The 23620-nt window shown below is 58.5% G+C and overlaps 1 protein-coding gene across 1 annotated transcript; it reads right to left on the bottom strand.

Moving 5' to 3' along the window:
• Window positions 1–310: 310 nt before the first annotated feature.
• GGT5 (gamma-glutamyltransferase 5) lies at window positions 311–23620 on the bottom strand. The gene is made up of 12 exons (XM_054392626.1): window positions 23460–23620; window positions 16965–17095; window positions 15132–15227; window positions 7299–7488; window positions 6579–6736; window positions 6027–6176; window positions 5411–5544; window positions 4489–4691; window positions 3562–3653; window positions 2134–2243; window positions 1718–1825; window positions 311–1030 (listed from the first exon to the last, which is right to left on the bottom strand). The coding sequence occupies exons 1-12, from the start codon at window positions 23618–23620 to the stop codon at window positions 884–886; spliced, it is 1680 nt and encodes a 559-aa protein (XP_054248601.1). The 3' UTR covers window positions 311–883.

Raw genomic sequence — 23620 nt, 5'->3', positions numbered from 1 at the left:
ATGTGATCAAAGCAGAAGAGTTCAGCAAACTGCCTTCCAGAGGCATGATTAAGGGCTTAGGAACACTTTTGGCATTAAGCTCTGCTCCAGCTATGGTCAGGCTGCAGACTTGGTGTGCAGCTGCTGAAGGAAAACAGATGCCTGGCTCTAGCCAGCTCCACTCAGCCCATCACTAAAACATGCAAGGCAAGGCTGAGGCTTGTTGCAGGCTGTGGCAGCCTTTGCACCCCCAAGGCAGAGAGGAGTGGGGCAGCAGACTGGTGCTGTGGTGCACTGACTTCAGCTGCCTCCCTTGGGAAATGCAGGGCTGCTTTGGATGGGAAAACCAAGAGGAGGGAGGAGTTTTGCTCTCTTCCCTCTCCCAGCCCAGTCCCAGAGCTCAGCAGCTTAAGAGTTTCAAATCCTGATGGCACAGACACCACTTCTGGTCCTCATCACCAAAGCAGTTCCTTATTTCACAGCACTAAGTAATGAGCTTAGTGTGGCAACAGCCTCAGAGAAACCAATCCTGCTCTCAGCTGAGACCTGCCCTCAGGAGCAGAAGATGCAGCTGGGTCATTTCACAGTGGTCCCAGTGGGCTTTGGAGTAGTTTTCCTTTCCCACTTTGTGTTACCTCATTCTGAATAGCTGCTGTGCTGAAGAAAGATGTTTTTCAGGTAAGTAATGGAGGTTGGAGCTGCAGACAAGGCTGGCTGCCCCTGCCTGCCCTGTTCTCATGGTGCCTGAAGGTGACTTGCAGCCAGCAGGACTTAGGGGCAGACCCAAGCTTTGCCCAGGCTCTGGGAGGCATCTGGGAACAGGCAACACTGGCATGGCCAAGCCAAAGCATGCTCTGAATCTGGTTCTCTCCTGTGGGTTTGTGAGTGGTGGTGGCTGTTCCAGCTAATATCCAGCTGATTTCCCCAGCTTCCTTTTATCAGAGTAGGCAGAGATGCATTTTCCTTCCCTGGAAATTCCCTGCACAACATTCATTGCAAAATGAGGTTTCTTCTCTTTGTGTCCTCTTCTCAGCAGGCCAGTCCTCACCTCCTGTACAGGGGAGAGAAGAGGAAACACAATCACAGAATTGTCAGAGTTGGAAGGGACCTCAAGGCTAATCCAGTCCCAGCCCCCTGCCGTGGGCAGGGACACCTCACACCACAGCAGGTTGCTCACAGCCACATCCAGCCTGGCTGCAAAAACCTCCAGGGATGAGGCTTCCACCACCTCCCTGGGCAGCCTGTGCCAGAGTCTCACCACCCTCATGGGGAACAACTTCTTCCTAACATCCAAACTGAATCTCCCCATTTCTAGTTTTGTTCCACCCCCCCCACTCCTATCACTCCCTGACACCCTCAAAAGTCCCTCCCCAGCTTTCTTGGAGCCCCCTTCAGATCCTGGAAGGCCACAAGAAGGTCTCCTGGGAGCCTTCTCCTCTCCAGACTGCATAACCCCAGCTCTCTCAGGCTGTCTCCAGAGCAGAGCAGCTCCAACCCCCTGCTCATCCTTGTGGCCCTGCTCTGGACATGGTCCAGCACCTCCAGATCCTTCCTGGACTAGAATGAATGGGGCAGGCACCTGAGGTCTGGGGCAGGTGTATTTGTGGGGTCAGGTTGAGAAAGTGAGATCTAAGCAAGGAGGTTAAGCTAGAAGCCAAACACAGATTCTTAGGTGAGTTGGAGGAGCAATTTCCTGCCGCCCAGAAGAAGACAAGAAGATCCAAGCCAGGCCACTCACCTCACTGAAGTGTTCCTCAAAGAGAACAGTGTCCCCTTCAGCATGCATGATGGGAGCTGCAATGGCACGTTCCAGGTCATAGCCAAACCACAGCTTGTTTATGATTGCCTGCAATGGAACAGATCCCAGCCTGACTGGCTGCAGGCACTGAGCAGGCTCCAGCCCTGCCCTGCTGCTCAGCCTGACCAGCTTTGCTGCACAGCCTGCCTGCAGCCTGCTGCCAGCCTGGACTACAGCAGGGGCTGAAGCTGCCACCCACCCTTGCCAGCCAGAGGCAAGGAAGTGAGGACAGATGCAGTCTGCAGCAGGCCCTCTCCACTGCTGCCCTCCACACAGCATACCAGGAGCAGCAGAGCTGAGCTGAGGCCCCTGTGTGCTCCCCTGCTGAGTGGAGCTGACTCTGGATGTAGACTCACCATGGCAGTGGCACTGATGATCCAGCCCCCCCCTGCTCCTCCAATCACCAGCATGTCTCCTGTCTTGGAGAGGAGAATGGAAGGCACCATTGCTGAGGGAGGCTTCTCTCCTAGGGCAAGAGGCAGGGAGCATCATTCCTCACATAGCATCACAGCTCACAGGATGTAAGGGGTTGGAAGGATCTCTGGAGATCATCCAGTCCAAGCCCCTGCCAGGGCAGGACCATAGAGTCCAGCACAGGTCACACAGGAACACATCCAGGCAGGGCTGGAAAGGCTCCAGAGAAGGAGACTCCACAACTCCTCTGGGCAGCCTGCTCCAGGGCTCTGTAACACTCACAGTGCAGAAATTCTTCCTCATGTTGAGGTGGAACCTCCTGTGCTGGAGTTTCTATCCATTGCCTCTTGTCCTATCCCAAGGTGCAACTGAGCAGAGCCTGGCCCCTCCCTCTTGCCCCCCAGCCCTCAGAAATTGATAGACATTGATCAGATCCCTCTCAGCCTTCTCCTCTCCACACTAACCATCCCCAGGGCTCTCAGCCTCTCCTCCCCAGGCACTGCTCCAGTCCCTTCAGCATCCTTGCAGCCCTCCCTTGGACTCTCTCCAGCAGATCCCTGTCCCTCTTGAGCTGGGGAGCCCAGAGCTGGATGCAATATTGCAGGTGAGGTCTCACCAGGGCAGAGTAGAGGGGGCTCATAGTGGGGCTGGTGAGACACAGGAGCTCATCTGTCTTACCCTGCCCTACCCTACCCTGCTCTACCCTTCCTGCTGCTGCTCACCCCTCAAGGAGCTCAAGCCTCCCAGCAAATGAGCCTCCTGGTGCTGCATCCCCAGCTCACAGGGGACAGGACCTTCATGGCACAGGCTGAGACAGGAGGCACTCCTGGTGCAGGGCATCCTGCAAGGCCTCAGGGCTTGCTGCAGCTGGTTCAGCACAGCTGGGGAAGCACTAGCAGCAGCCTGCCCTGGCAGCAGTGATCTCCTCTCTCTTGCAGACCCAGGGGAGGTTTACATCAGGGACAGCTTGCTCCAGGGCAATGTCTCTGCATCAGACCTACTTTGTACAGGACCCAGTGCCAGCCTACAGCAGGGCCCAGCTGTGCAGGCAACTACACACAGAGAAGCCTGAAAAGTCAGCAAGCTGCCCTTAGCAGCACTTCCTTCACTTCTACCCTCCTCTCCCCATCAATCCATGAGCTCTGCTTTCCCCGGCCAGACACCAGCACTCCCAGGTCTCCACCTGAGGGCATCTGTGGGTAGGCACAGACACACTGCAGGGCTTCATCCCCTCCTAGTCTGAAGCACACCTGCCTTCATGCAGACCTAGGGGAGGAAGCCTGCACTTACAGATAGTCCTTGCCCACTTGTCACAGCCTGCTTGCCCAGCTGCTGGCCTTGGGCTTTGTTTTGAGGGCAGGGATGCTCACCTGGGTGAATGCTCCTGTTGGCCATGCAGAAATCAGCCAGCTCATTATTCAAAATGATCCCAGTTTGGTTGGAATACACAAAGGAGCCAAACCTGCAGGGGAGAGAAGCCTCCTGTTGTGGATGGCATTAACTGCAGATGGCACCCTGTGGGCTGCCCCTGTCCCCTCCCAGCTGCAGCTGCCCCAGCTAAGGCTGTCCAAAAGGTGGTGGTGCTGCTGCAGCACATATCACACAGGAACACATCCATACAGGGCTGGAAAGGCTCCAAAGAAGGAGACTCCACAACCTCTCTGGGCAGCCTGCTCCAGGGCTCTGTAACCCTCACAGTGAAGAAATTTCCCCTCCTGTTGAGGTGGAACCTCCTGTGCTGGAGTTTCTATCCATTGCCCCTTGTCCTATCCCAGGGTGCAGGTGAGCAGAGCCTGGCCCCTCCCTCCTGACCCCCAGCCCTCAGCTATTGATAGACATTGATCAGATCCCTCTCAGCCTTCTCCTCTCCACACTAACCACCCCCAGGGCTCTCAGCCTCTCCTCCCCAGGCACTGCTCCAGTCCCTTCAGCATCCTTGCAGCCTTCCCTTGGACTCTCTGCAGCAGATCCCTGTCCCTCTTGTGCTGGGGAGCCCAGAACTGGGTGCAATATTGCAGGTGAGGCCTCAGCAGGGCAGAGTAGAGGGGGAGGAGAACCTCCCTGGCTCTGCTGGACACACTCCTCTGAATGCCCCCCAGGATCCCATTCCCCTCCTTGGCCCCCAGGGCACATTGCTGTCCCATGCAGAACTTGCTGCCCACCAGCACTCCCAGGTCCTCCTGCAGGGGGCTGCTCTCCAGCAGATCCCCTCCCAACCTGTCCTGCTGCAGTTTATTCTTCCTCCCCAGGGGCAGCCCCCCCGTGCTACCCCCCCCCGTGCCCAGGGCTCTACTCACGGGTAGTTGATGGTGCTGGTGGCTGCCACGGCGCTGCCGTCTGCAGCCAGCACCGAGATGTGGCTGGTGCCCCTGCTGCTGTACCTCTCGGGGGAGACAGCCTCCAGCAGGCTGTAGTGGCTGAGGGGATGGTCCCCGCGGCTGTCGATGCGCTGTCTGACCAGCTCAGCAACCCCCTCTGACAGCAGGCTGCCCACACCCACCTGCAGGCACAGCAAGGACACTGGGCTGAATGTCCCCCAGGCACAGACACTGAGCTGAGTGTCCCCCAGACACAGACACTGAGTGTCCCCCAGGCACAGACACTGAGCTGAGTGTCCCCCAGACACAGACGCTGAGTGTCCCCCAGGCACAGACACTGAGCTGAGTGTCCCCCAGACACAGACGCTGAGTGTCCCCCAGGCACAGACACTGAGCTGAGTGTCACTCAGACACAGACACGGAGCTGAGCGTCCCCCAGGCACAGACACTGAGCTGAGCGTCACTCAGACACAGACACTGAGCTGAGTGTCACCTGCACTAGCAGCCCCAGGCCACTGTCAGCAGCTCAGTGCTGAGGTACCTGGCCTGAGCTCAGCTCCATCCTGCAGCTGAGGAGACCCTGCAGACAGCCACTGGCCAAACCCTGCCTCTGCCTTAGCCAGCTCAGCAGCATTGCTCCAGACCAGCAGCTCTAAGTGTTTCCTTCCCTCTCATGGCAGGAGGGTGGCAGAGCAGTGCCTGGTCCTGCAGCATTGTGCTGGCAGCAGCAAGGCTGCCTGAGGGCTTGGCACAAAGTCTGAAAGGAGTGGGTGGCAATGCAGGGTGGGGGAAAAAAAAAGGATGAGATGGATTTTGCTGCTCCTGCTGTGCCCAGCAGCAGTGTAGGAGCTGCCTTGGCCATGGGTGGCTGTGGCTGTCCCTGGGCACCATGCTGGCTCACCTGATCTTCAGAGAAGGCTGGGTCACTCATGTGGGATTTCAGCATATTGCCAAACTTCAGGGCCTCTGCAATCCGGTGGAAGGCTTCCAGCTTCTCCTCAGGGGTGGCCAGGGATGCTTCATGCAGCTTGTATGCTGCAGAGCAGCAAGGAACACTTGTGGTTATAGGCACAAGACAATGCTTTTTACAAGAGCTCTTAAAAAACAAACTTGGAAGGAAACTCCTCCCATCCCACCTCCCCTCCCATCCCACCTCCCCCTCCCATCCCACCTCCCCTCCCATCCCACCTCCTCCTCCCATCCCACCTCCCCTCCCATCCCACCACTGATGGAGTTTCCCCTTTGCTTTAGCAGGCTGTGGGCACACAACCAACCAGACACTCATTTTTGCCGTGACTTTAATTCCTAATTAGTGTGGGGGGAAATCGAGCATCCTTCAGCAGTGGTGATGCTGATCCTCCTCCTGCTGCACAGCAGGGGCACACTGCTGCCCAGGGGCCCCCTTCTGGCTCACCAGCTCCACTCCTGCCCATTTACTTCCCTACTGCCCTGGAGCACCACTCTGCAAACCCCTTGCTCCTTCCCCCTCCCCCCCTGCTTTTCCTTGAGGGATTTACCTTCCAATACCTTGAGGATGAACATGAGCACAGCACCTCCCATGGGTGGCCCAGGAGAGAAGATGGTGGTGTGATTGTTCAGGGTGATGTTCAGAGCTGTGGACACCTCTGCTCTGTATGCCTGAAGGTCCTCCAGGGAGATCCTGGAGCCTTCAGCAGAAAACCAGACACAGAGATGGCATCAGTTCCCTTCTGCCAGGTGCTGATGACATCAGAGCCATTGGTGCAAACTCCAAAAGCCTTCTACCACACACGCCAATGTCTGAGTGTGCCCTACCTACCGCCACACCCCAGAGCATCACAAAGCCTAAGGGAGCTGGAGAGGCCCAGTCCATGAGCACTGTGGGTGGCTGCCAGAGCAGTAGGTGGCTCCCAGCCCTGCTTCTGAGCCTGAGCTCTAAGAGCTGGGCCAAGGTGGCTCCTTCCCGTGCCAGCTACCAACTCAGGTGGTAAGCAGAGGGCATGTGCTGGCCTTCTCCTGGTACTGACTCCCTGCCAGGCACTTGCTGGGGCAAGTCCTGCCTAGGGGTGTTGACTCTGGATGTTACTCACCAGCCCTCCTAATGTCCTCCACCAGGGCCTTTCCTATCTGCCCCTCGTAGAGGGCTGCAGCTCCATGTTCTGCCACGGCCCGGAGGGTCTGCTGCAGTGCTGGCCACCTGAAGGTCTCTCCACGCTTCAGAAACCTCTGCCCATCACAGAGCAGTGGGCTGTGGAAGGAGAACATCCATCACTTGGCAGCTCCTCCTGTCCCACCCAAAAGCTGGTTTGGTTTCTGTCTGTTCTGCACTTTCTCAGCCAGTGCTACACTGCAGGCAACTTGGAGGAGACCTCTCAGCTGCTTGCCACCCACAGCACCAGGCTCTCTTCCCCCACACACAGTCTCCTCCATGGCACCTAACTAGCTCAGGTCAGTAAGATTGCTCCAGCTGAGTGCCTGTTGTAGGGCCCTGCTGCCAGGGAATGATTTCCAGAGAGCTGGAGGCAGGCAGCTGCTGCTGACCAGCAAATGTTCTTAGCAGGACAGTTTTGCTCTGCCAAGCCACTCTAGAGTGAAAAAAAAAAAAAAGACTAAATAATAATAATTTAAAAAAGGAGCTGACAGAAATTTGCTTTTAAAAAGCACTTCCGCTCTTCCCTCCCTCTCCACAGCAAGTTTCTCCTGAGCAGAGCTGGAGCAGCTGCCTGAGCTCCACAGCAGCACAGCAGAGCAAGGGTCTGCAGCTGAGGGAGCAGCGATCCTCTAACTGCAAGTTCAGCCCTGGCTCTTACCACAGGCTTTTCCCTGGGCCAGAGAACATGGGGTGATGGATGATCTTGTCCATGACTGGAGAGATGACGAGGGGCTCTGAGAGCAGCTGGATGGTTGGCTCAAAGAGGGCTCTCCAGGGCAAGCGGCCGTGGCGCCTGTGAGCCTCCTCATAGCCTCGCAGCTCCCCTGGCACCGCGATCCAGCGTGGACCTGCGGAGCACAGCAGGCAGGCTCACACCAGCCAAGGCAGCAGCCTACTCTGGGAGCACTCCCAGGGAGGTGTGCATGCCCAGAGGCTTCCAAAGCAGGCTTGGCTTCTTCTCTGCCCTTTGCTGTTTCTGTCCTTCCTGCTGTACCTCACAGAAGGGGACATTGGAGCCAGGCCCAGAGGTGCAGAGTGAGAGCAGGAGAGGCAGCAAGCAGCTCTTGCAGCAAGGGAGATGGCAGCTGGGCAGGAGAGCAGGAGTGCTCCTGTGGAGCCTGGTCAAACACTAGGACAAGTGAAGCTGTGAAATCCTTCATCCTCGGAGAAGCTCAAAAAATGTGCTAAGACAAGGCCCTGAGCAGCATGAGCTAACTCTGACATCACCCTGCTTTGAGCAGGAGTTGGAGCAGAGACCTACAACTGTCCCTTGCAACCAGAGCTGTGCCCATTTCCTTCCCAGGTTTTCCTTTCCCTTCCCTTCAGGAACTAGGGCACGCCTCAAAAGAAAATGTGCTAGGGAAGGAGAACAAATGGAGCAAGAAACGTGGAGAGAGCCAGGCTGAGCTCCTCAAGTGAGAGTGCCTGCTGCCAAAGCAGGGACAGCACAGGGATGTGGAGCTTCCTTGGATGGCAGCAAGGTGGCAAAGAGGCAGCTGAGCTAAGCTAGAGCCCAGCAGCTCAGCTCCTGGTGCTGCTGAGTTGCTGCCCCAGTGTCACAGGCAGGCACACCAGCTGGGTTGCTTTCCTTTCCAGAGCCCGAGCAGCTAGTGGCCTTGGGTTTTTCCCCAGCAGTGAGAACTGCTGGGAAAGTGCTGGTTGTGAAATGCAGGCTTCCTACAAAGAGAATTCAGGCAGTGACTGCTCCTCATGCTCTGTTCCCCACCCCTCGCTGCTCAGGTTGCCAATGCTGCTGTGAAGCAGGACTTCAATGGGCCCAGCACTGGTCCTTGCTTTTGCAGAAGTCAATCCAGGAGGACCCCAAGCAGTGCTGCAGGCTTGGGGCAGTGTGGCTGGAAAGCTGTCTGGCAGATAGGGTCCTGGGGGTGCTGATGGCCAAGCAGCTGAAGAGGAGCCAGCAGTGCCCAGGTGGCCAAGAAAGCCAAAGGCATCCTGGCTGGGCTCAGCAATGCTGTGTCCAGCAGGAGCAGGGAGGGGATTGTCCCCTGGGACTCAGCTCTGGGGAGGTCACACCTGGAGTGTTGTGTCCAGTTTTGGGCACCTCAGTACCAGAGATATGTGGAGGTGCTGGAGGCAGGGCAGAGGAGGGCAAGGAAGCTGTGAAGGGCCTGGATAAGAAATCTGATGAAGAGAGGCTGAAGGAGCTGGGGATGGTTAGTGTGAAACAGAGGAGGCTGAGGAGAGACCTCATTGCTGTCTACAGCTCCCTGAAAGGACCTTGTGGAGAGGCTGCTGCTGGTCTCTTCTCACAGGTCATTAGTGGCAGAACAAGAGGGAATGGCCTCAAGCTGTGACTGGATAGGCTTAGGCTGGACAGAAGGAAACATTTTTTCAGGGCAAGAGTGGTGAGGGATTGGAATGTGCTGCCCAGGGAGGTGGTGGAGTCCCCAAGCCTGGATGTGTGTAAGGGTTGCTTGGGTGTGGTGCTTGGGGATGTGGCTCAGGGGTGAGCCTTGCAGAGCAGGGTTCTGGGTTGGACTTGGTGATCCTGAGGGTCTCTTCCAACCTGAACCTTTCTGTGATTCTGAGTGTGCTCAACTAAACAGAGCCTCAGATACACCAGCAAGGTGCAGAGCCCCCCAGCCCCGAACTCACTAGAGGCGGCAAAGCCCGTGGCTTCCCCCAGCCTGTGCCTCCCAGCCCGTGCCTTACCCCAACCCATGCCTTACCCCAACCCGTGCCTTACCCCAGCCCGTGCCTTACCCCAACCCGTGCCTTACCCCAGCCCGTGCCTTACCCCAGCCTGTGCCTTACCCCAACCCGTGCCTTACCCCAGCCCGTGCCTTACCCCAGCCCGTGCCTTACCCCAACCCGTGCCTTACCCCAGCCCGTGCCTTACCCCAACCCGTGCCTTACCCCAGCCCGTGCCTTACCCCAGCCCGTGCCTTACCCCAGCCTGTGCCTTCCCCCAACCCGTGCCTTACCCCAGCCTGTGCCTTACCCCAACCCGTGCCTTACCCCAGCCTGTGCCTTCCCCCAACCCGTGCCTTACCCCAGCCCGTGCCTTACCCCAACCCGTGCCTTACCCCAGCCCGTGCCTTACCCCAACCCGTGCCTTACCCCAACCCGTGCCTTACCCCAGCCCGTGCCTTACCCCAGCCCGTGCCTTCCCCCAACCCGTGCCTTACCCCAACCCGTGCCTTACCCCAACCCGTGCCTTACCCCAGCCTGTGCCTTACCCCAACCTGTGCCTTACCCCAACCCGTGCCTTACCCCAACCCGTGCCTTACCCCAACCCGTGCCTTACCCCAGCCCGTGCCTTACCCCAACCCGTGCCTTACCACAACCTGTGCCTTACCCCATCCCGTGCCTTACCCCAGCCTGTGCCTTCCCCCACCCTGTGCCTTCCCCCAACCCGTGCCTTACCCCAGCTGTGCCTTCCCCCAACCCGTGCCTTACCCCAACCCGTGCCTTCCTCCAACCCGTGCCTTACCCCAACCCGTGCCTTACCCCAACCTGTGCCTTCCTCCAACCCGTGCCTTACCCCAGCCCGTGCCTTACCCCAGCCCGTGCCTTCCCCCAACCCGTGCCTTACCCCAGCCTGTGCCTTACCCCAGCCCCTGCCTTACCCCAGCCCGTGCCTTCCTCCAACCCGTGCCTTACCCCAACCCGTGCCTTACCCCAACCCGTGCCTTACCCCAGCCAGTGCCTTACCCCAGCCCGTGCCTTACCCCAACCCGTGCCTTACCCCAGCCCGTGCCTTACCCCAACCCGTGCCTTACCCCAGCCCGTGCCTTACCCCAGCCCGTGCCTTACCCCAGCCTGTGCCTTACCCCAACCCGTGCCTTACCCCAACCCGTGCCTTACCCCAGCCCGTGCCTTACCCCAGCCCGTGCCTTCCCCAACCCGTGCCTTACCCCAGCCTGTGCCTTACCCCAGCCCGTGCCTTACCCCAGCCCGTGCCTTCCTCCAACCCGTGCCTTACCCCAACCCGTGCCTTACCCCAACCCGTGCCTTACCCCAGCCAGTGCCTTACCCCAGCCCGTGCCTTACCCCAACCCGTGCCTTACCCCAGCCCGTGCCTTACCCCAACCCGTGCCTTACCCCAGCCCGTGCCTTACCCCAGCCCGTGCCTTACCCCAGCCTGTGCCTTACCCCAACCCGTGCCTTACCCCAACCCGTGCCTTACCCCAGCCCGTGCCTTACCCCAGCCCGTGCCTTACCCCAACCCGTGCCTTACCCCAGCCAGTGCCTTACCCCAGCCTGTGCCTTACCCCAACCCGTGCCTTCCTCCAACCCGTGCCTTACCCCAACCCGTGCCTTACCCCAGCCTGTGCCTTACCCCAGCCCGTGCCTTACCCCAACCCGTGCCTTACCCCAACCCGTGCCTTACCCCAACCCGTGCCTTACCCCAGCCCGTGCCTTACCCCAACCCGTGCCTTACCCCAGCCCGTGCCTTACCCCAACCCGTGCCTTACCCCAGCCCGTGCCTTACCCCAGCCCGTGCCTTACCCCAACCCGTGCCTTACCCCAACCCGTGCCTTCCTCCAACCCGTGCCTTACCCCAACCCGTGCCTTACCCCAACCCGTGCCTTACCCCAGCCAGTGCCTTACCCCAGCCCGTGCCTTACCCCAGCCCGTGCCTTACCCCAACCCGTGCCTTACCCCAGCCCGTGCCTTACCCCAACCCGTGCCTTACCCCAACCCGTGCCTTACCCCAACCCGTGCCTTACCCCAGCCCGTGCCTTACCCCAGCCCGTGCCTTACCCCAACCCGTGCCTTACCCCAGCCGTGCCTTCCCCAACCCGTGCCTTACCCCAACCCGTGCCTTACCCCAACCCGTGCCTTACCCCAGCCAGTGCCTTACCCCAGCCCGTGCCTTACCCCAACCCGTGCCTTACCCCAACCCGTGCCTTACCCCAGCCGTGCCTTACCCCAGCCCGTGCCTTACCCCAACCCGTGCCTTACCCCAACCCGTGCCTTACCCCAGCCGTGCCTTACCCCAGCCGTGCCTTACCCCAACCCGTGCCTTACCCCAACCCGTGCCTTACCCCAGCCCGTGCCTTACCCCAGCCCGTGCCTTACCCCAACCCGTGCCTTACCCCAACCCGTGCCTTACCCCAGCCGTGCCTTACCCCAGCCTGTGCCTTACCCCAACCCGTGCCTTACCCCAACCCGTGCCTTACCCCAACCCGTGCCTTACCCCAGCCGTGCCTTACCCCAACCCGTGCCTTACCCCAACCCGTGCCTTACCCCAGCCGTGCCTTACCCCAGCCGTGCCTTACCCCAGCCCGTGCCTTACCCCAGCCGTGCCTTACCCCAACCGTGCCTTACCCCAGCCCGTGCCTTACCCCAACCCGTGCCTTACCCCAACCCGTGCCTTACCCCACCCGTGCCTTACCCCAACCCGTGCCTTACCCCAACCCGTGCCTTACCCAGCCTGCCTTACCCAACCCGTGCCTTACCCCAACCCGTGCCTTACCCCAGCCCGTGCCTTACCCCAGCCCGTGCCTTACCCCAGCCCGTGCCTTACCCCAGCCGTGCCTTACCCCAGCCGTGCCTTACCCCAGCCCGTGCCTTACCCCAACCCGTGCCTTACCCCAACCCGTGCCTTACCCCAACCCGTGCCTTACCCCAGCCGTGCCTTACCCCAACCCGTGCCTTACCCCAACCCGTGCCTTACCCCAACCCGTGCCTTACCCCAACCCGTGCCTTACCCCAGCCCGTGCCTTACCCCAGCCCGTGCCTTACCCCAGCCCGTGCCTTACCCCAGCCGTGCCTTACCCCAACCCGTGCCTTACCCCAACCCGTGCCTTACCCCAGCCCGTGCCTTACCCCAGCCTGTGCCTTACCCCAACCCGTGCCTTACCCCAGCCCGTGCCTTACCCCAGCCTGTGCCTTACCCCAACCCGTGCCTTACCCCAACCCGTGCCTTACCCCAACCCGTGCCTTACCCCAGCCGTGCCTTACCCCAGCCCGTGCCTTACCCCAACCCGTGCCTTACCCCAACCCGTGCCTTACCCCAGCCCGTGCCTTACCCCAGCCCGTGCCTTACCCCAACCCGTGCCTTACCCCAGCCCGTGCCTTACCCCAACCCGTGCCTTACCCCAGCCCGTGCCTTACCCCAGCCCGTGCCTTCCCCAACCCGTGCCTTACCCCAACCCGTGCCTTACCCCAACCCGTGCCTTACCCCAGCCAGTGCCTTACCCCAGCCCGTGCCTTACCCCAGCCCGTGCCTTACCCCAACCCGTGCCTTACCCCAGCCCGTGCCTTCCTCCAACCCGTGCCTTACCCCAACCCGTGCCTTACCCCAACCCGTGCCTTACCCCAGCCAGTGCCTTACCCCAGCCCGTGCCTTACCCCAACCCGTGCCTTACCCCAGCCCGTGCCTTCCTCCAACCCGTGCCTTACCCCAACCCGTGCCTTACCCCAACCCGTGCCTTACCCCAGCCAGTGCCTTACCCCAGCCCGTGCCTTACCCCAACCCGTGCCTTACCCGAACCCGTGCCTTACCCCAGCCTGTGCCTTACCCCAGCCTGTGCCTTACCCCAACCCGTGCCTTACCCCAGCCCGTGCCTTACCCCAACCCGTGCCTTACCCCAGCCCGTGCCTTACCCCAACCCGTGCCTTACCCCAGCCCGTGCCTTACCCCAACCCGTGCCTTACCCCAACCCGTGCCGTAACCCAGCCCCTGCCTTACCCCAACCCGTGCCTTACCCCAACCCGTGCCTTACCCAGCCGTGCCTTACCCCAGCCCGTGCCTTACCCCAACCCGTGCCTTACCCCAACCCGTGCCTTACCCCAACCCGTGCCTTACCCCAGCCTGTGCCTTACCCCAGCCCGTGCCTTACCCCAACCCGTGCCTTACCCCAGCCCGTGCCTTACCCCAACCCGTGCCTTACCCCAACCCGTGCCTTACCCCAGCCCTGCCTTACCCCAGCCCGTGCCTTACCCCACCCCGTGCCTTACCCCAACCCGTGCCTTACCCCAACCCGTGCCTTACCCCAGCCCGTGCCTTACCCCAACCCGTGCCTTACCCCAGCCCGTGCCTTACCCCAGCCCGTGCCTTACCCCAACCCGTGCCTTCCTCCAACCCGTGCCTTACCCCAACCCGTGCCTTACCCCAGCCCGTGCCTTACCCCAGCCCGTGCCTTACCCCAGCCCGTGCTTTACCCCAACCCGTGCTTTACCCCAACCCGTGCCTTACCCCAGCCTGTGCCTTACCCCAGCCCGTGCCTTACCCCAACCCGTGCCTTACCCCAACCCGTGCCTTACCCCAGCCCGTGCCTTACCCCAGCCTGTGCCTTACCCCAACCCGTGCCTTACCCCAACCCGTGCTTTACCCCAACCCGTGCCTTACCCCAGCCTGTACCTTACCCCAACCCGTGCTTTACCCCAACCCGTGCCTTACCCCAGCCTGTGCCTTACCCCAGCCCGTGCCTTACCCCAGCCCGTGCCTTACCCCAGCCCGTGCCTTACCCCAGCCTGTGCCTTACCCCAACCCGTGCCTTACCCCAACCCGTGCCTTACCCCAGCCAGTGCCTTACCCCAGCCCGTGCCTTCCTCCAACCCGTGCCTTACCCCAACCCGTGCCTTACCCCAGCCAGTGCCTTACCCCAGCCCGTGCCTTACCCCAGCCCGTGCCTTACCCCAACCCGTGCCTTACCCCAACCCGTGCCTTACCCCAGCCTGTGCCTTACCCCAACCCGTGCCTTACCCCAGCCCGTGCCTTACCCCAGCCCGTGCCTTACCCCAGCCCGTGCCTTACCCCAGCCCGTGCCTTACCCCAACCCGTGCCTTACCCCAACCCGTGCCTTACCCCAGCCCCTGCCTTACCCCAACCCGTGCCTTACCCCAGCCCCTGCCTTACCCCAACCCGTGCCTTACCCCAACCCGTGCCTTACCCCAGCCCTGCCTTACCCCACCCGTGCCTTACCCCAACCCGTGCCTTACCCCAACCCGTGCCTTACCCCAGCCTGTGCCTTACCCCAACCCGTGCCTTACCCCAACCCGTGCCTTACCCCAGCCGTGCCTTACCCCAACCCGTGCCTTACCCCAACCCGTGCCTTACCCCAACCCGTGCCTTACCCCAACCCGTGCCTGACCCCAGCCCGTGCCTTACCCCAGCCCGTGCCTTACCCCAACCCGTGCCTTACCCCAACCCGTGCCTTACCCCAGCCAGTGCCTTACCCCAGCCCGTGCCTTCCTCCAACCCGTGCCTTACCCCAACCCGTGCCTTACCCCAGCCAGTGCCTTACCCCAGCCCGTGCCTTACCCCAGCCCGTGCCTTACCCCAACCCGTGCCTTACCCCAACCCGTGCCTTACCCCAGCCTGTGCCTTACCCCAACCCGTGCCTTACCCCAGCCCGTGCCTTACCCCAGCCCGTGCCTTACCCCAACCCGTGCCTTACCCCAACCCGTGCCTTACCCCAACCCGTGCCTTACCCCAGCCCGTGCCTTACCCCAGCCCGTGCCTTACCCCAGCCTGTGCCTTACCCCAACCCGTGCCTTACCCCAGCCCGTGCCTTACCAATGTGGGGAGCAGTAGCGGCAGTGCAGTCGGAGAGCAGCCGGTGTGGGAGCAGCCCTGGGGCCGTCTCGCGGCCGTTGATCACCTCCACTGCTCCTGCGAAGGAGAAGCAGGCACTGCACCACCTCATGTCCCCTGAGGGCACCCTGCAGCCAGCCCAGAGCCCAGGGCAGACTGCTGAGCTGCCCTGCAGCCTTCAGCCCAGCGCTGAAGCACCTTGTGGCAAGCAGCTTGGCAGGGGCAGGCTGCAGCCAGCCATTCGCTGCCATGCTGCCACTTACAGGCAGAGCTAACAAAGGCACAGAGGCAAGGCCAGGGCCAGCCTCCAGGCAGCCAAGGACTCCGCCGGGCCTCTTGGGCCAGGGATGTGGGCTGGGACATGCTGCTTGACAGCTGCTTGGCAGCCCCCTGCACTTTCTGTACAGGTGGGACACGTCAGAGCTGTGGGATGTGCCGCCTGCATCTCATATTGCTAGGTTGTAGTTTTGCTTGGAAATTGAGCTCCATTTGCTTCCATCCCACTCAGCTAGTCTGGCAATTTTATTTTGGGAGGGTAATTCTCTCAAATTAGTTTGGGGGGGGGGGGGGAGGGGATAATTTCAACCCACCGCACTCTTGGAAGGCCATTTTCCAAGTGATGCTGAGGTGTTCCTCAAGCTCAGAAGAAGAATGGTGGTGCTGAAAGCTTCTCCTCTATGTATCAGGGAGCTTGAAAGTGTGAAAAAGAAACCCACCCAGAGCCCACTCGTGTGCACTTGGATCTCAGGTCTAGCCTATTGTTTGGCTCTTTCTCTGCCCTGGATTGGTCTTCTTGCCCATGGCAATGGGGTTGGAACTAGATGATCCTTGAGGTACCTTCCAACCTTAACAATTCTATGATTCTCCTGCCACAGAGCCAGCCCTGCAGGAGCCCACACAGGGCAGAAAGCACCTGAGCCATGCCTGGCCACACATGGCTGTGTGCAGCAGCATAGTTCCCCTAGCAGAGGAGGGCTGTTGATGGGAGACAAAGCTACATGGCTCTGCCAGAAGGGAAAACAGAACAAGACCAGAGGTGCTCTGCCAAATGCTGCTATTGCATAAGGCACAGCCAAGCACATCCAGAACTGTGACCTTGGGAGGACTTGGCAGGGATTTTAAACAACAATATTGTTGCTGTGTTCAGTTTTGATTTGACTATTTAGATCTATAAGCTCAGGAATCAAGATAGATAAAAACCAAAACCTCCCACCCAAGGCCCATGTTAAAAACATGAAAGCAGGAACACAATTGTAGGGGTTAAGCCAAACCCAGAAGGGCTTCCCAGCAGGCCCTGAACATTGCTGGCTTTAGATTTCTGAGATGAAGATGGCATCTCCTGGAGGTTTCACTGCTGCTCTGGGGACTCCTGCCCACACCAGGGAGGGCAGTGGGAGATGCAGAGCCACCTCCCTGGCTCAGCAGGCACTGCCTGGGCTGCTGGGCAGGATGGGCCCCTGAAGACTCAGCCCAAGGGCTCAGCTGAGCCAGTGGCACCCCCATGGCCAGCACAGGCACCTTGCTCTGCCCCACAGAGCCCAGCAGGCAGCACCACTCCCACCTTGCTGTACTGCCAGCTCTCTGGCTCTGAAATGTAACTTGGGGTTGCTCAGGAGGGGGAAGGAGAGGCAGGGTCAGCTCATCCTGCACCCAGAGCTCCTCCCCAGCCCTGGTAGGCAGCATAAGCCTGGTTTGTGAACAGAGGATGTAGATTCCATATGCTAAAAAAAACAATTGCTGTGCAAGAACAGGAGGGATTGTGACTCCTGCAGAGCAGCTGGCGGTCTGCAGGGAGAAGCCAGGGCTGGCCCATACCTGTGCTGGCATTGTAGATGGTGAATATGACCCCTCCACCCAGGCCTGAGCTCTGGGGGTTCATCACTGAGGTGCAGATCAAGCCAGCGATGGCAGCGTCCACAGCTGTGCCTCCACTCTTCAGGATGTCCCTGGAGTGGAAAGGGAAGGGAGAAAAGACAATGGGAAAATCCAGGAAGCATGGCATGGAGGGGCCACATGAAAACCTGTTCCTGAGGCACCTGCAAGGCACTGCAGCTAGCAGCTGGAGAAAGCCACTGGCAGCACTGTGGGGAGTGAGGCTGCAGGAAGGTGCCTGCCTGCCTTGGTGGGAGTGAGAAAGAAAAGTCAGAGGCAGAGAAGGGAGAGCAGGAAAGAGCAGCCAGGGCCACCCTTGTGAGGGGCTGGTCTTCCTCTGGACAAAGAGTGATGGGGCAGAGAAACCTGCAGCTGCCCACAAATGCTGCAGGACAAGCAAGGAGCTCCCAGAGGTGGAGCAGGATGCTCTCAGCAGAGGAGAAAGCTTTCTGCGTGCTGGGAACCAAACAGCTGATCCCTGGCTCCCTGCCTGCCATTCCAAATAGAAAGGCACATGCTGGTCAACAAGCCAGGGGCACTGAGGCAGGAATGTGAAGGTCCCTGTGAAGCAAACTCCTGAGTCATGTCAACAGGCACAAAATTCAGGCCTTACCTCATTGCTCCTGCAATATGCCTCCCTGGGCTTTTCCTACCCTGTCCCTGGATCTCCACAGGGAGAAGAAAGAAAGAAACAAAACATAAAGCCCCACCAGCTGTAGAGGAAATCCCCCCAACTGTTCCTGCCTAGGCACAGCCACAGCAGAGCACACAGAAGCTCCAAGGCAGCCCCATGCTGTGCCCAGCCATGAGCTCCTGCTGGAGAAGCTTAGTTGAAGCCCCCTTGCCTTGCAGTGGAAATGGCTGGGGTGGGGTTTCCGTGCACAGCCTGCCCGTGGCCAAGCACTGCCGCTTGCTAGGAAGGCTTCTGACTGCTTGGGACATTGCTCTGATAAGGCAACGCCAGGAGGGAAAGTAAGAGTTCGTTAGCTGGAGTGCCAGCGCTGCCAGAGACTGGGATGGGGCCGCAGGGCACGTCTGGGGACTGCTGTTTGCTTTACGTCTCTCGATGGGGCTGGGACCTGCTGGGGCTGGGAACAATCAGCGAATTGTGACTTTCGTGTTTCTGGAAGTGCCTTTGGAAGCGCAGCCTGTGATGAAGTGGCGTGTGGACAGAAATGGCAGGGAACCACCGAGCTTTCTGTCCGGGTTCTGCCTGGCTTTTAGCCTCTCAGCTGAGAGCCGCTCCCTGGCTGGGGCTCTGCTCCCATCGCCTTGCAGCAGGGGTAAGGCTCTCACCACACCGATGTGCCTGGAGGGGGCTTCTCTGAAACTGGAGCTTTTTAATTGCAAACGACAGGAGAGAAGGACAGGAGGGTTCGATGAGAAAGGGAATTACTCCTGCAGAAGACCCAGGCAGCATATTGGAAAGCTGGGGAAAGAAGGGAAGGTCCTGCAGATCCAGGGAGGTTCTCCTCCCCCTCTACTCTGCCCTGCTGAGACCTCACCTGCAATATTGCAGCCAGCTCTGGGCTCCCCAGTTCAGGAGTGACAGAGATCTGCTGAAGAGAGTCCAAGGGAGGGCTGCAAGGATGCTGAAGGGACTGGAGCAGTGCCTGGGGAGGAGAGGCTGAGAGCCCTGGGGGTGGTTAGTGTGGAGAGGAGAAGGCTGAGAGGGATCTGATCAATGTCTATCAATAGCTGAGGGCTGGGGGGCAAGAGGGAGGGGCCAGGCTCTGCTCACCTGCACCCTGGGATAGGACAAGGGGCAATGGGTGGCAACTCCAGCACAGGAGGTTCCACCTCAACAGGAGGAGGAACTTCTGCACTGTGAGGGTCCCAGAGCCCTGGAGCAGGCTGCCCAGAGAGGTTGTGGAGTCTCCTTCTCTGGAGCCTTTCCAGACCCATCTGGATGTGTTCCTGTGTGACCTGTGCTGGATTCTATGGTCCTGCCCTGGCAGGGGGGTGGACTCAATGATCTCCAGAGATCCCTTCCAACCCCTAACATCCTGTGGTCCTGTGACTGCCCTGGCCTGGGACAGTGCATCCCAGGCCCCTGGGCTGTGGGCTAGCAGGCAGCACATGCACAAGCCTGCTTTGTGGCAGGGGGAACTGTGGTTCTGAGGCAATTTGCAGTAGAAAACAAAACTAAAAGGAGACTTTGAGATTGTCTGGCACTCATTTCAATGCAGTGCATCAAGTTCTACACATGGACCATCAGAGTAAGGCTGAGAAGCAGATTCTCACCCAAGCTCCCAGGCACACACAGCTGTGTAAGTGGTTGCACATCTTGCACTACCTTTTGCCCCAGGAGCCTCCTGGCACTCTGCTGCTGAAGACAGAGCCATACACCCCTCACCATGTCCCCAGAAACACCTCTGCCTGGAGGAGCCCATCCTGAAGAAGGTTCTCATCCCTTCTTTTGTCACCTGGTGATGGCCAGCCCCCGGAGAGACACCAGGGTCTCAACCAAAGCCTGATGCCTTGCAAGATCTCTCTAGAGATAGCTTAGTGTTGCAGCTGAGAAGATCTGATAACAACACTCTTTGTCCTATATCCTTCCTGCCACTTAGTTCCAGCAGGAGGGCTTGGCCATTAATGGAGTTTCCTTAAAGGCAGCAGCAGAGGAGGATGTTAACAACCAAGCCCTGCTTCAGCAGCAGCCAAGTGGAGATTTGCCCTCCCAGAAGGGGTGGCTGAGGGCACTGAGCTCACACAGTGCACACAGCAAGGAAGGGGCTGCAGACCAAGTCTGCTGTTCTGCCCTGGGCTAGAAGGAGCTCTGAAGCCATTTCACATGCACTGGAAATGTGAAGTTATTCAACTATTCTGACTTTTGTTTTTCCTCTGCTAAAGAAAGCTGGGGACTGGGAGGAGACCACCCTTTGCATGGCATCTGCCTGGTCCAGATCTATGAAGAGAAAAGCCACATCTGTTTCTGTACAAAAAGGGACAGCTGACAAATCTCAAACTGTTAAAATACAAGCAGAAGGGGGAGGCAAATCCTTTGGGACAAGAATGCTGCTGGGCCACCACTGAATAGGATTTTTGCAGCAGATTCTCTGCCTAGAACCGAGCTTCCCAGGACCACAGGGATTTCCTGACTGCTAAATCCTCCCCATTCTCACCCTCCCCACCCCCAGGCGGGTGTCGGGTTCCGAAGAAGTCAGTTCCCAGGGACTTTGCAGGGCTGCACCAGAGAGCTGAGATCAGAGATTTGTGCTGGGCCAGGGCAGGGCAGCTTGGCCCCCCTGCAGTGAACCCCAGTTGCATGAAGATTTCAGCCCCAGAAGACACAAACACCATCTCCAGGGCTGGGAAACCCAAGAAAAAGAGCAGCAAAGAGGTGCTGTGAGCCTGTCCCCATCTCCTGCTCCTTCAAACACAGTACAGAGCCACAGGGTTCCTTCACTGACCCTTCCTTCACAGCTCCACTATCAGTCAGGGAAACACAAGGGCCTTGGGGTGTTCCCCCCAGCACAACCTCCTGCTTGTTGCAAGACAAGATTGCCTTTTTTTGGCTGAGAGGTTCACTTGAGTTATTCTCAATAGTCTCCATCCCTGGAGATGTTTAAAAGACGCAGAGAAGTGGTGCTAAGGGCCATGGCTTAGCACCAGACTTGATGGAGTCAGAGAACGGTTGGGGTGGATGACCCTGAAGGTCTTTTTCCAACCCAGATGATTCAGCTGACGGCTCTGTAAGGAGCACACAAGGACTCTGCCTTGAACAGCAGCAACTGAAAGCACCACAGCATCATGTAATGCCCCAGGAATGCCAGTGCTGCCAAGGGCAACTCACAGGGCATGTGGGCTGAGGCTTTCTCTTTTTCCTAAGGAAACTGGAGTTTTTAATTAAGGAATCAAATGTGTAAGCAGGTCAGAGATTAGGTGCTGCTTTTTGCTTCCAAGCCCTCAGGCACTGGACCAGTGCAGTTGGTTTCCTGCCCATCCTGCACTGGAGGTTCTCTGAACATCCCCTCCATGAATTCCTGGGAGCCCAGGTGGGGTTTGCAGGATGGAAGGGTGGCTGTGGGTGGGCAGCCCAGCAGGGAGAGGGTCTGTAAGGAAGAGCAGGGACAAGGCAGCAGTGCTGAACCCCTCTGTGGTGTGCCTTTGGGGACTGGTTGCAATGCCTCCTGCTCTCACCAGTGGGGCAGGCAGGTTCAGCTAACACAGGTGGTTTCCTTCTGGGTGTAGCTTTGCCCTACCCAAGCCATCAATCCTAACTGCTTTTGCCAAGGTGCTGGAGGCTGCTTTTTTCCTTTTCACATGTTTCTACTAAAAGCACTCCTCAGACTGAGGGAAATGTGTATTTATTACCTTATTTTACTTGTTTTAAACTCCTCTAGAAAAAGAAATGTGTTAGGAGGCTCTGCAGTTTGCAGGTACAAAGCCAGAGACTTTGTAGCCTGCCTCCACTTCAACCAATCCACTCCAAGTCGTTTGCTTCTGGGGAAAAAAAATAAAGCTCCCAAACTGATTGTGAACAATTTCAATCATTGACCCCAGACTTCTTTTAAACTTTTTATTTTTTTCTGCATACAAAGATGCACATCTCTCTGGTCACCAAGGAACTAACCAGCTGTGGCAGATTGCTTCTGCAGTGATTTGTAAGCAATGACAGCAGAAATATGCTGGTTCCCATCCTGAGCTGGCTGAGCCTAGGCACAGCTTCCTTGAGAAGACTGCATCTGGTAACAGCCACAGCCTTGGGGCACAGGAAAGACAAAGGAATTATTCTCCTTGGTACTCAGTGCTCCCCAGGCTGGACCACAAGCAAGGAGAGTGGCCAAGTGGGAGAGGAGTGATGTGGCTGAGCCATGCAGGCAGAATGAGAGCAGGAGAAAGCCCACAGGGATGAGCAGTTTGGCAGTGCTGGTAGGATGAGGAGACCAGAAGCAGATACTGCAAGAGCTCAAACACCATCACGTATGGGAGAGAGAAGCAGCCCCAGAGCTGCTGCTGCTGAGGCAACAATAAGGCAGAAGAGAGTAAAAAACCAGCAAGGGTACCCCCAGGCTGGGTTAAAGGGGGAAAAAGCATGGCAAGGAGTTGGAGCAAGGACAGAGTTTTGTGGGGATTAGTGGCAAACTGTCTGTAGGAGATCTAAGGTGGTCTGCCAGACTGGAGGGACACCACAGACCTTGTCTGCAAGTGCACTGGAGGCAAGCTCAGGCAACAGCTGAGGTTAGGGAAGCAGCTGGAGCTTCTTGCAGAGAGAAGGGACAAGACCAGATGACAGCCCCTAGCAGGAGCCAGGCAGCCAAACCTGCTCACTTGTCAGCCTGACCACAGGTTTCTGCGGCTCTCACTTAAGCACCTTCCAGCTGATCCCACACCACTTCAGGGTACAGGTGGCAATAACTGCAAAACAAGTGCTGTGGCTTTCCCAGCAGCCCCACTCCAAACCTGTATTGCCCTGTGCTGATTTAAGAGGCACTGCTTCTGCCCTCTGAAGAGCTAACCTGGGGCTTAGCATAAAAACCCTTCCCAACTCTTGACATGCATGCAGCCACACCTCCCACTGCTCACAAATGCTGTGCCAGCACTTCTCTGCAAGAACCATGTGTGAGGTGGCAAGCATGGTGCCACGGCACCACGTCCTTCCTCACCCCTCCAGCCACAGGGCAGAGCACACAACTCCAGCAGCTGTTGCTGGAGCATCCAGCATCACACACAGCTTCTGAAGTGCCATCCTGCCTCCTCTGTGTGTACAAGTGTTTGAAGAATTGAAGTGACAGTAAAATAATGAAAAGTGTTTGAAAGAGAAGCTGTTACATGGAGTGCAGGGTCACAGTATGGGCAGCTTAGAGACCTGTTTTAAGCCAATGTCTTTCCTTCTGAGTGAGGTCTTTTGTGCTTAGGCTGTCCTGAATGTCAAATGAATCTGCCCTTCACTTCCCACTACAAAGTGTCTGTCTTGGTAGCCAACACACCTGCTGCAGCCTCTGGGCCAGAAACACACACCCTGAAAGCTGGGGTGCCCAGACCCCTACCCTCTCAGCCTGCATTGCCTCTGCTGAAGCCCAGCTGCAGCTCCCTGCTAGCTCCTCTCACTTCTTCCTCAACTCTTTTCTAAGCCACTTACCTGACAGACTTGCCATCAAACAGCTAATTTGCTTCTTCCCCACCGAATCCCAGCCCTGTATTCCTATGCTAGAGATCTCTGCACCTTCCAAGGGGCCACGGCTCCATAGAGCTGCCAATTTTTGTGCCGTCGGACAATGAAACCAGCCCCAGCCCCAGAGGGTTCCACCAGCCCGCAGGGTTCCGTCTGCTCCCTCAGCCGCTCCACTGCCGGCGGAGAGAGCAGCCGGGGAGCGGCGCGGCCCAGCAGTAGGGACAGGGCAGAGCCCAGCTCACTCCTGCAGCCGTCTTCCGTCGGTCCGAGCCCACGAACGCGACACAAGACCTGGAAACCCGCGGGGTCCCTTCACGTACCGGCCGATGGCGGAGCAGGTCTCGGTGTCGGCAGCCACGGCACCGTGCAGGTAGAGCTGAGGACCGCACCTAGGCTGAGTCAGAACAACCACGAGGGAAACCACCACGGCCAGCACCCCAAGGGTGAGCAGCAGCAGGCAGCAGACCTTCCCCGGGGACAT

This window comes from Indicator indicator, chromosome 26 (genome assembly GCF_027791375.1).
Source record: "Indicator indicator isolate 239-I01 chromosome 26, UM_Iind_1.1, whole genome shotgun sequence".
NCBI classification, from domain to species: domain Eukaryota; kingdom Metazoa; phylum Chordata; class Aves; order Piciformes; family Indicatoridae; genus Indicator; species Indicator indicator.
The sequence above is the reverse complement of the archived record's forward strand: the minus strand, read 5'-3'. Positions and strand labels throughout refer to the sequence as shown.

What these genes read in the sequence shown, in the direction of transcription:
- GGT5 (XM_054392626.1), bottom strand. Translation starts at nt 23,620, where the DNA reads ATGTCCCCGGGGAAGGTCTGCTGCCTGCTGCTGCTCACCCTTGGGGTG. An exon ending in CGCTACTGCTCCCCACATTG is followed by an intron (nt 7,489 to 15,131) that starts GTAAGGCACGGG and finishes TGTGCTCCGCAG; the next exon opens with GTCCACGCTGGATCGCGGTG. An exon ending in CAACAGGAGCATTCACCCAG is followed by an intron (nt 2,244 to 3,561) that starts GTGAGCATCCCT and finishes CTCTTGCCCTAG; the next exon opens with GAGAGAAGCCTCCCTCAGCA.